The 12,822-nt window shown below is 36.5% G+C and overlaps 1 protein-coding gene across 7 annotated transcripts in view; it reads left to right on the top strand.

Annotated features, from left to right (window-relative positions):
* Positions 1-12,822, top strand: part of SORBS2 (sorbin and SH3 domain containing 2) — a 204,753-nt gene that overhangs the window by 153,617 nt on the left and 38,314 nt on the right. For 4 of the 7 annotated variants that reach the window (XM_061177392.1, XM_061177390.1, XM_061177393.1 and 1 more), the window contains one exon: positions 12,194-12,243. In XM_061177392.1, the coding sequence (XP_061033375.1) occupies positions 12,194-12,243 (50 nt within the window). Of the gene's footprint in view, positions 1-5,223; positions 5,383-6,073; positions 6,158-7,934; positions 7,998-12,193; positions 12,244-12,822 lie in introns of all 7 variants that reach the window. The other 3 variants (XM_061177387.1, XM_061177391.1, XM_061177388.1) reach the window with 3 other exon arrangements.

Below are 12,822 nucleotides of genomic sequence, written 5' to 3'. Positions count from 1 at the left end.
GAAGAATGGAAAGATCTGGAATGTGGGTATGGCTGAAGATTTGGGTATGGATGGGTCTCTGCTGCCACAGGAAAGGAGCAGTGGAAGGAACCTAGAAACTTGGAAGGAAATGAAAATGGATATTTTATGAAGAAATGGAAAGAACCAAAATGTTTATCCCTCCTAAACAATTTTGCTGAGGGCCAGCCTTATGCAAAATGATTTGAGCTAATCATCTGTATCATTTTGGCCAGGTTTTTATTATAGGACTCGACTATTATCTTTTTCTTTTCATCAACTCTGAATCCATTCCAGTTGCCTCTCTAAATCAGAAAAACAAAAACAAGGGGCTCAGGGCATGGTGCTGTTGCAGAGAGTGGCTATATCTTGATAGAGTTTACGTAAGATTCGAGAGTGTCTTGGACACACACAAGAGAGAGGAGAGCAGGTTTGCTAAATACAAGTGATGGGACAGCATGTGGACAACACGTGAGGACCGCAAGATTTAGGCACTCTCATGTCTTTTTCCTCCAAGACGGTTTGTGAGCATTCCTTTGCTCTTTTCATCTTTAATTTCTGTAAATTATACACCACAGCTGGGTTATTCTCTGTTGTTCTTTTGAATTCCGAGATGACGCCATTGTCTGCCCAGTTTTCCCAAGTGTCATCTTGGATTCCCCTCTCCCCAACCATCTCAAAGTCCTGCCTCCCAGGAGAAATGCCACGGCCACTCCTCTCTTCTGGTCCACAATTGTCCATTGCCTATATTAGAATGACAGCCACTAACTCTTTGCCCTAATTCTCCAATCTAGTCTCCACACCACAGCTAGAGCAATCTTAGAAAACCTCCTGCTCAAAACTTTCTCCCAGCTCTCAAGTGTCTTTAGAGCAAAATCCAAGTTCCTTAATGTAATATACAAAAAACCTTGTGGTTTGGCCCCCGCTGACCTCTCCAGCCTCAAGTATCTTCCTGCCCTTCCTGCTTCACTCACCATGTTCCAGCTCTACAGAGAGCTCTCAATCTTCTCCCCCTGGACCTTTGCACAGGCTGTCTCTCTGCCAGGAATGCTCTCTCCACCACCTCTTTCTTCCTGTGGAAAATCCCGTCTCCTCCTCGGCCTGTCTCACTTCCCCCAGGGCACCATCCCGACCACTGGACACTAGGGGCCAAGCTTCCCCTGCTGTGAGCCCCCCTACAGCACACTGCATTACCCCTCACCACCCTGAATTGTAATGGCCTGTTTACTTGTCTGTGTCCCTCACTAGACTTTAAGCTCCTTGAAGGCAGGGACCCCATCTGGTGCACCAGTCGAATCCCCAGCACCTAGCACAATGCCTGGCACATGGTAGGTGTTCAGTGAATACACACTGAATTAATAGTAAGGGCATGAGTATAGGTTTTACCCTTGCAGTTAGTGGGTAAAGTTGGTGGGACCTAATCCTTGTTCTGTTGCTAATCTATGAAGTCTGTACATTTCTAGTGACAAAAGGCACCATGGGTCTCCGTCAAAGCACACACGAGGGATTCCACACACTGCTATTAGTAACTGTGGTTCCCTAATTCCGTGATTCCCTAGCATACAAAGGGGGTAGAGGAAGAGAAGTCCTCCCCTGACCCTGGCCAAAGGGATTCTCCTCTTCCTTAGAAATCAATGGAATATGCAGTTATATTCTTTAACAGGAAAGTAAAAATGAATACAATTTTTGAAGTGCCTAGATGCTCATTTGACTATAAATTTAGAAATGATGACTAAATGGGCCAAATGTTTGATCTAGAAAAGTACTTTGCCATCACCAGGAATTTATCTTAAACTGATTTCAACTGCAATTTATTCCATGAGACAATCATGCAAACTCTCTGCTTGGATTATATTAATAAAAATTCTACATCCCATCTGGGTTGGATATGTTTATAGGTGAACCACATTAAAATAAAATAATATAAATTTAATTAAGTACTTATTTAGGACACCTTTATGCTTGAAAATAGAAAATAAGGGGGAGATGTTATCTTTCTCTACAATAACTAAACATGCACATAATGGTAAAAGTGAAAGAAAAAGCTTTGAAAACACAGGGCAGAGTTGAAATGCAATTTAAAGCCTCAGTAAACTTAAGCTTCTTTAGCAGTGAAGACTGTCACTTAAGGCTTAAGCTATAAAAATTCTGAGACTTTCATCTGTTGGTTTGAACCATAAAAAATTATCCCAACTAACAATGTGTAGAGCATTTACTGTGGTATCTCAATAAATATAAAACATAGTAGCCAATGTCATTAAGGCTTAAAAATCTAATGAGCATAAGTTATAAAGGACCAAATGATGTTGGCAATTTTTCTGTTCGGAACGGCACATAGAAATCCCATGCCCGCAATAAGAATTCTGAGAACAGTAGAATTTTTATAACCTGAAAAGCAACAAAATGCTTTTAAACTGTAGAAAACAAAACTTCAAAAACAGGTTACCTTTAAATAAGAATTGTGTGTGATTTGTAATTTTAGGTTTTCTTACTTCCTCTTGAGCTCATGACCCGGTGTTCATTGTAAGCCCAGGTGTGCTGAGTTTTTCAAAATGAAAAGAGATCAAAAGAGGGTAGAAAGAGGCGCAGCAGCATCTCTGCTCTTTTGTTGTCTTTTATGAGCATGATCGTGCTTCCTAAATGAGCTTCTGAATGTTAACATTCATGTTGAACGGCTAAAAAACTTTCAAGTCACTCATGGAAAGCGCTGATTTAGTGAGATCATTAGTATGTCTGTCTGTCGGCTGACCATCCGAATGTATATCACTGACTTTTGTGAGGCCTCTGTGTACCTTAGAGTGACTCAAGATTGCTACATAATACATTTAATTGTTGCCTGACTAAAGGGATTCAAAAGGTCAACTACAGCATAGAGAAAATTCTAGTTCTGCCACTTACCATTTCTTTACCATCGATCGAGGCTCTGCTCAAGCATGTGCCTTTCATTACATTCCAAACTTATGGATAATTACCAATTATCCTTGCGGGTGTTTTCTCTTCTAATTTCTATTGGCATGAATTCTAGACAGTTGCCCATTGAGACGATAAATTGAAGTTTTCATCTACAAAATCGTAATTCATGGGAAGTTGCCATTCCAAGATAGGGTGCAGGATGGTAGATATTCTGCTCCCTTTTCCATAGTCTATCATAGAAATAGATTTCTACAAATCAGGATTTAGTATATTTGTTTGTTGTATCTATTTTTTAAGGTGGAAATCAAAGTGAAGTTGTAACCAAATATACTTATTTGTCTCGTAAATTTGCTGCCCTCTACTGTTCAAAATGTTTTTTAAACAAATGTTTCCTCTAAGAGAAGTTTCTATCTCCCCTTAGCAAAATAAAGTACTGTACATGAAAACAGAGATTATAAAATCAAGAATTAGTAATATTATTAAGGATATAACATTAGAAACAGTGAGATTTGAAAAATCCAAAGATTAGTTTTCCTGTGGAAGCAGTCCTGGGTATCTACAGACAGAACAAAATTACTGGAAAATTCTCTCTAGTGTCAACTACCTTAAACATCAGCTCCAGCCAAACTATTCCACAAAATACCTACATACTGCAGCTATAATCTAAATGATAATTGGAGAAAAACAGTATTTCAGTACTATCAGAATCTCAATTACTACTTTTGCACTATTGAATCAGAGATAAATTGAAACAAATTTTTTAATTAAACAGAAGATGGTAAATTAATTACCAGAATATTTTCTTTCTATCAATTTCACTGTTACTTCTGAAATGTAAACCAAATATAATGTTGACTAAGTAAGAGAATATATCTCAAAATTTCTGCAACATTTCTCATAGTAATTATACGATGTTCTCCATAACATTATAACAGTAAAGGAGAACAATATTTTAAAAGAAAGAACAGAACAATCTCAATACTGTGCTTGTCCAGACACAGGCTTTGTGACACCACCATAACTATTATCATAGTCTGTTTTTAATCTCCTAGCACTCCACGGTAAACATGTCACAGGGTTATTACATGGTCTTTATCATTATGGTCACCACATATTCTGGATACCATAGGCCCTTTCACTCTTGTGTTATGATGTCTCAAACTTTTCTATCACTGCCTGTAACTACTATTATAATCTCATAAAATATTGAAATAAAAAGCACATCTCTAAAAAGGCTTTGGATATAATTGATTATTAAATACAGACTGTGTTATTAACAAAACTATTGGGAATGCAACAGGCCAACAAAACACTCGGACAAGCTAATGTCAAATAATGGCTTTTGTTTGAATATGGCATATCTCAAAGCACCCAATATCACAAGTTTGTAGAGCATTTCTTCTGGAGCTGAGATGTAGTTACTCCATGGAGGTCCCTGAGTTCTTTAGGAACTGGAAGGGAATGATACGGATCTGCTTTGAGGCCATGAGCACATCATATATCTCCTGGAATATGTCCTCTCCTGGCCCAGGTGAATGGCTTTTAGAGAACTGGAGTTTTTTAAATTTTTCCCCTGACTTAAAATATTACTGTCCAGTTGTTCCACGCTTAATTAGTGTCATGTAATAAATTCTCAAAGAAGTCATAACCCATATGTAGTACTTTAAGCATCGCTTTTTAATGTAAAATCAATGGCCTGAATGAATCTGGTCAGGCATGTATTATTTAAAAGCATTAAGGATATCACTGGGTAAAATAAATGCTCTGTCTTTTTTTCTATTATTAAAGCATATATATAATATGTATATATTGTCTCAACCTGCTTATATTAACAGTCCTAGGTTTTGTATCTTAAATATGACATTCAGAAACCAGTGGAGGGGTGTAAGTCAATTACCAAAAAAAAAAAAAAAAAATTTTTTTTAAATTTTTCTCTAAAGTCTTAACCAAACCAGGGTGGGATTTTCTCCCTCTGTCTTCCCCAACCTTGACCGACCACAGTAATATGAAAAACCTAACCCCACCCAGGTCCATTTCTCTAGCTCATGGTAGACATGTAGAAGGTGATACTCAGGGTATCTCATAAAACGTGGCCTTTCTTCACTTTGTGAAGGTTCCTTGTCTTCACGCCTTTTCAGTGATCCGGACCATTCCTAAATTATCTGAGACCCTGGGGACATTTTACTTTTCCTGAACGTTTCCTCCTGCCTCACCTAAGGCAGGACACAAAGTGCTGCTAGCTGGTGTCCTCTTGGTTCCATCGAGAACCTCCATCTAATGAAGCAGTTTTTCCTTCACCCCTTTTTCTTACAGCCCCCTCTCCCAGCCACTCCGACACCTGTTCCAAGGGACCCTGGCCGGAAGCCTATTTCTATGTCACCATATGGAGAAGTAACTGGTAGCCCCTCCCCTCCGCCCAGGACCAGCATTCCCACACCAAGCGCGTGCACCCCGGCTCTCTCTCCCATCTGGGTGAGCTCCTTCCTTCTTTAACTTATCTCATGCCGTCGGGAAGTTCAGGTGCAGCCCTTGCTCCCCAGAGGCTAAGAAGATAATCAGAGGCTGGCTACTCACCATCACCCCCACTTTGCTGCCCTTTTCTTTCTCACCGAGACCCCGGGTTCTTCATGCCAAACAACCCGCTAACAGTCTCCCAGCACTTCTCACTCCTCCCCCACCTTGTATCTCTTCCCACGTTACCCCTTGCCTTCCCCAGGCTCTCCAAGTGCCTGCACCTGAGCGAACTGTCTGCTGACTCCAGGCTTACACGCTGAGACCAATGAGGGCGGGGGCGATGGAGTGACTCGCCCAGAAGAGCTACTTGGTGACTGAGTTGAGCCTGTTTTAATATCCTGCTGTGCTATCAATGCTCAATCTCACTGTCACAGAGAGTTTTTCATAGTTTATGCATCAAGCTAAGGAGAAAACTAGAAATGATGGCGGAGACAATAACTAGGGGCCTAAGTGATGCCATCAAAGCTCATCTTCATATCCTAATTTTGCCCATTTTACTTTACTTCCTTTGTTCTCTCTGGCTGAGATTTGTTGGGTGAGAGTTGATGCATGTTTGTGTGCGAATGTGTGTGTTTTTCAGGCCTCACAGCGTTGCCCTCACTTAGCTCAGTGTGACTTTTCCTTCCCTTTTCCTTCACATCTGCTCCAGACTGATCGCATAAATCCAGATGACATAGATTTAGAAAATGAGCCCTGGTATAAATTCTTTTCAGAACTGGAGTTTGGACGCCCGGTAAGTGAGGCTAGACTGTTAATATAAAACGATTAGGAGAATGTTGTTTGATTTATAAAACATATCGTTAGCAGAAGAGATAGGTGTCATTTAGAGAACGAAAGCTGAATACTATATACACCAAAAATACTCTGAAAAAAGTATATTCTACACACACAAATTTGGTACAGCTTAGCCCGCATTCACTTCTCTACCAAACATTTAAACATGTCAGACACTTCCTATATAGTTTTTCTTTCCCACCAAATCATGCATTAGATTTAATATCTGATTGATTACAGATTCAAAATGTTGAGATAGTATCTGTCCTAGAATAGTCAGACAATTATTACAGATTTATAGAAGATTTGTATTTGTTTACAGTCCATTTGGATCTAGCTCAATCAGAAAAGCACTGTGAAATTTACAATAATAAAAATTACTATTATGATAGCTCCTATTTGCTGAGGAATCACCAAGCACCTGGAGAGGGCTGGGTTCCATACTAATGATCTGAGTCCTCACAATGTCTCTCCAGTAAGAAGCCGGAGACCAGAGGGGTTAAGTAATTTGCCCAAGAGAGTTAAGTGGCAGAGTCAGAAGTTAAACTCAGACCTATCAAAAAAACAAAAACAAACAAAAACTTCTGGCAAATCCCCACTATAATATACTGCCAGAATATCCCCACTATAAAATGTCTCATTTGCTCTTAGGGATATGAGGAAACGGAAAAACAAGGAAACCCTGTGGACCTTGATTTCTCCTCCTGCTACTGAAAACCACCACGACTCCTCTAGTCCCCAGACCTCCACCAAAGGTGGACCTTACGAGAACTGCTTAATCTGTTTGGGATAAAGCATCAACCCAAGCTTCAAATAACAATTTCCTTTATTAACTCGAGTTTTACTGGGGAACTGCAGCTGCCGACACAGTGCATTTGATGTCTGTCAGTTACATAGTTTTTATACTCTCACTGGTGTTTCTGAATTTTAAACACTTAACATACCAAATACACCACACAGAAGTTTTATTAAAGATCAGAGAGTACAATCTTTCTTTTATCATGTCATAGACTGATTTATACAGTCATATACTGACCATATATTATATACTAGGTGGTTATAGTAGTTAGTCCCTTTTGTCCACTAAAATGCAAAAGAGACTTGGTTAGATTCATTGTATCTTATTGAACTGGATCAAAAGTGACTGTAAATGAGTATAAACCAAATAATATTTTTAGAATTTCTATAACTAATAGGAAGAATATTTTTCCTAATTTGAATCCAAGTATTCACATAAATGCATTTTACTTTAGAGAAAAAAAATTCCCTAGCTTTAATTTATATGTGTTGTTATTGTTGATTAGACAGTTTATAGGGATAGGACCAATTTCTGTTTTGAGCCTAAGTTATCAGCATTTTTCTACAATCATTTTCAGGCCACACATGGAAACTCACCAGCATGCTATCCACCTGCTCCTTCAGTGTTTTTTTAATGTACCTTGCATTCCTCAGTGGCTAGAGACTAGGAGGGCTAATTTTGATTTGATGAAATGAGTTTATAAATATACTAATCAAATCACTAGTAATTTTGCCCAGTGCTTGAGAATATTTACGAACATCGCACTCTTCCTCCTGGGCTACCCCCATTTTGCTCCATTCATGTCACTCTATATGTGTATCTGATACTGTCAGCGCTCAATTTCTAACTGTTGTCACCTTTTCCACATGTTCATTCCTTGCTGCCATTGATTCTCCTCCATTCCATCTCTACACTTCTGCTTATGTGGTGCATCTACACCCAGCCTCCTAAAAAGGCTCTGGACTATGTTCAAGATCATTCTTCTGGTGTTTCCAATGAGGTAAAAACAAATTATTCTCTTTTTCAGATTTCTCTCTTAGGACCTGTTACTGTGATTCTGAACATCCGTGTTTTACAATTCGCTAAAGTGTCTAAGCTGTTTTTGAAAATCTGTCTTTGCATCACTGGATTGTATCCAGTATCATTGCTTGGACATTAATTATACCAAAATTGTTGGCTCTTTCTGAAACATAGGTGAAGAATCATTCCGATCATTACTTTCAGGTGAACTATTCAATGCATCCTGGTATCCAGGAGTGTGATAATCAAAAAGCAAAAGTAGTAGTGTTAGTGCATATATTTGATTAGACTAGGTAAAATACTGCTAGAAATCTCTTCAGAGCCATTTTATCATCATGCTTGGAGGTGTAGAATGACAGTTTATATTCTTAGATATTCAGATTTTTATGCCTCACATATTCCTAAAATTTATTTTAATTCTTTCATTTTCCTAAATACAATTTGTGGACTTTAGCATCAGATAAAATCAAGAATAGGGCTGACAAATAACTGGCACACATGTCACAACTTCCCAGTCAGACACCCTTGGCAGACATTACTAATCCTTCTCAATGCTATAATCCAGGCAGCCACTCTAATAGATTATCACTGGCACATGAGATGAAATGCATTTTCCATCTCTGTACAGGAATGCTCATGACAATCTGATAGGTAAAAAAAAAAAAAAAAAATTTATGCCTGGCAATGTAAAGTGTTATTTGAATTAGTCAAAGAGAGTACGAAAAATATATATTTTCATTGAAAAGTCTTAACTCAGTTAAATATGTGCAACTAGAAAACAAAACTAGTAGAATACCTATGCTGCAGGGTATACTACTGACACACGATGGTGACAACTGGAATTGCAGGCACAGTCTCAGGAGGAAATACCCAACTTTCTAGACCAATTTGCAATTCCAAATTATTTCCCCTGAGGTATGCATCACAGTGTATGTTAAAACAGAGAAGTGTTGAAATATTTATATATTAAATAAAAAGTAAAATAGACTAACCAGAAACATTCTGGGTTATTGAATTCAATCATTTCTAAAGGCTTACTTGCTGTACATAGGTGTATAATCTGAAGAAAATCAAATACAACAAGCAGTTCTATTCTGTGTGTCATGTTACCTCTAGATCTGAAGAAAGGGTATCATTTCAACATATGAACAGCCAAAGAATTTACTTTGGAATTCAATTTGGTCAGATATTTCTCTCAGATATCTTGGTCAGATATTTCCAAGATATTTTTAAGACAGTTAGTTCATTGAGAACTGAAATGGAGTTAGAGATCGCCATGTCTAACTCACTTATTTTTCAGTCAAGAAAAGTAGAGTCCAACTATTTTAAGAAATATGTCCAAAATCAGATGATAACATGGTGGCAAATTAAAAATAAAAAACAGATCTCTTAACCTTCACTTCAGTGCTATTTCCTTTATACCATACTTCTTAGCAATTCCAAAAGATATATTTAGAGCTCAAATCTTTTAGAAACAAATTATTTACTTAATACTATTTCTTATTAACCATTAATTTCTGTGAAATACATTTCTATAATTAACATTACACAATAATCCTTGGGATAAAAATAGTAGAAACTTAATTCTATGCATTCTGTAATGTTAACGGTAGTGGCAAAAAAAAAAATCACATAAAGAAGCACTTTGCTGATGGTTAAACTGATTTTGCATTATCTCTTAGGGATTGAGAAGGGGGTGTCGTATGTTCTGATAGCATATTAACTATATTATTAACTTCACATCATGGTTTTTCAGTGTTAAAAAATCCTCTGATAAGGTACTGGATTCTGTCTCTAATAACCTTATGTAAAACATTTCTGGTAAAATTTGTAATTGATTAGACATTATCTTAGCTACCATTTATCAATTGCCTAGTATATGCCATGAATAACATACTTTTTAATCCATAAATATAAGTGAGAAGCTGGCATTAATAAGGAACAATTAAGGACTTTTAAGCAAAGTTTAATCACATGATCACATAGCAGAAAGAGCAATTCAGTGTCTGTATTTTATTAAAATGACCTTCATTTAGGTGTATTAAAATAATGGTAATATGTAAATACTCAGTAGATCATAATAGGCAAAATAGCTACCTCCTTTCTGGAGACAATTTCCATTTCAGAATGAGTACTATTCATATACTTATCATACAAGGTTTTCTCTTAGTCATCTATCTAGACTTTTTATTGTTTCCTTATAATTTAATACTGAACCTTTCCTTTGAACACACATCACAATACTGGTTTCAGTTTATTTTAGGTTGTGGAAACCAGCACAAGGAGGAGTAACTGTAGTTTCTTAGCCTAAATCTAAAACACAATTAATTTATCAGTATAGAGCCTTCACTTCTTACACTATGTTTTATTTCATATTATTGTTTAGGCTCATGATTCAAAATCATTTAGCTGGTGATTCAAAATTTCTGATCACTCTAGGGGTATTCTAAGAGTGTTCCACAATGGATACTTTTTGATGGCCAACTGTGGTTTGTGGTTGGATGTCCCATGAAAGCTGCGAGCCACACAGGTGGCAGTTCTCTGAGGCTCTTTGGTGTTGCTCTTCTGCAAACATGTAGAATTAATATTTCAAAATCAGAATATAATTGTCTGGTTTTATTTATTTACTTGTTTGCCATCCTTCTTATTTAGTATTTATCTTTCCACCTTTCCAGTGTCCAATTCAGAGTAGCAAGTTAAAATAGTCATGTAAACTTATCCGATTAGCAGACCAATTTTTTTCTATCTTTATATTTATTGAGAAATTCAGAATCTAAATGTTTTACAGGAACTAAAAGTATTATAATATGCTTTTCTCTGTCTAGAGAAAAGAGGGTAATATTCTCTTGCAGAGAGATGCTTTTGTTTGTTTTGGGGCAATTCCATTCTCATTCAGTAAAAATGAAAATATTAGTTAATAGAAGCAATTTTAGAGTTATGCATAAGGGGGATTGTGTGTGTGTGTGTGTGTGTGTGTGTGTTTGTATACTTGGTAGGCATTTCCCTATACATCCTAGACATCATGCATCACACCACAACTACTTTCATCTCAAATTCATATCTAACATTTTTGTTTAATATCTGTTTCATTGTATTGTTCAGAATTAAGAAGTATGAAAATGGTGTGTACAATAAGCATTTGGAATTATTTATCAATTTGTATCATCTATTTTTCTTTGTCCCTAAAACCATGGATAACTGAGAGCTGATTTTCTGACTAAAATGTTAAAAGTGCACTTTCCTAAAAAAAGGTTATATTTTGGTTCATTAAATCATTTATTTTAAGCTAACCCTGAACATAACTAATTTCTGATTTAAGGACCAGGTAGTCTAGTTTAATTTCAAACCAAATTCCTTGGTTTTTATTAAAAAGTCATGTCTATGTTGACAGATGAAAGCAGTTCTGCTTACATTTTATGTCTACATAAAAATAACACCTGGCAACATGACAAAAATTTATAAAGAAGGTTATGTTTTATAAGGATTGAATGATGACTACAAATATTTCTTTAAACATCAAACCATTCCTTTATGTAAGAAATTTCTATTTATAGTCTATTTCTACATGAAGGAGTGGTTATTGATTTTTCTTTTTCCCCCTCAGGCAATGTTTGATTTATGAATATTTTGAGTTACACAGAGAAGAGCGGTTCTGTACAGTCGACCCTCCATATCTGTGGGTTCCACATTCACAGATTCAACCAACTTAGGGACAAAAATATTCCCCCCCAAAAAATTCCAGAAATTTCCAAAAAGCAAAACTTGAATTTTCCATGCCAGCAACTATTTCCATAGCATTTACATTGTATTAGGTATTATAAGTAATCTAGAGATAATTTACGGAAGGATGTGGGTAGGTTATATGCAAATAGTACGCCATTGTATATGAGGGACTTGAGCATCCTCAGATTTTGGTATCCTTGGGGAGGTCCTGGAACCAATTCCCGTCAGATACCAAGGGATGACTGTATATCAGAAGAGGAAGTAGATAAGAAGAAAGTAGAAATTAGGTTGCATGATTTCTCTTTGGGAAAACATTTTTATGCCCAAAATAAATGGTATTTTTAATCTCAATTTTGACAGTATTCTTTTTAGGATACCTAATATAATGTCCAGGGACAAACAAAATTTTGCTATGGTAAAAATTTTCATGGAACTATCTTTCTGTCTTAACAGGCCTCCTTGTATCAATCCTCTATAGACAGGAGTCTGGAAAGACCCACTAGGTAAGAGTCTCATTATTATGCAACCAGGATATTCTATACCAGTGGTTTCTTTTTCAGTGAAATAGAAATGAAAAATTATTATCCCTCATCTTTATTTTAAGCACCATAATTCATGAAGTTGTTTTAACTGGTTTCTGCATCATTTTATATGACCATATTCAAGAATGTATAAAAATTAAGTAAAATAACTCTAGATTCCATTACAGGCTGAGAAATTCTTGCCTTCCGTCTCCTCCATACCCAGTTTTCTTCTCCTTAGATAAGGATAATAAACATCTAATTTTCAATATTGTTAGATGATGTGATGATATATTTGAAAAAACTGTAATAAGTTAGAAAAAATTTTATAAATTATGTTCTACATATGTTTGTTCATTATACTCTGACCACATAAATCAGGAATGCTGTTACAACTGATAAATGAGAACTTGCTATATACCTGGCATTCTAAGTACAGAAACATACTCGATCCCTAAGATTTTATCTCTAGTAAACTGAAACTTGGGCTCCGTAACATACGAAGTTTACACAGTTGGCAAAGGACAAAGTAGAATCAAACCAAAATAACTTGTAGGTCCT

This window comes from Eubalaena glacialis, chromosome 20 (genome assembly GCF_028564815.1).
Source record: "Eubalaena glacialis isolate mEubGla1 chromosome 20, mEubGla1.1.hap2.+ XY, whole genome shotgun sequence".
Classification (NCBI taxonomy): domain Eukaryota; kingdom Metazoa; phylum Chordata; class Mammalia; order Artiodactyla; family Balaenidae; genus Eubalaena; species Eubalaena glacialis.
Note: the sequence above shows the minus strand (reverse complement) of the source record. Positions and strands in the feature narration are given on the sequence as shown.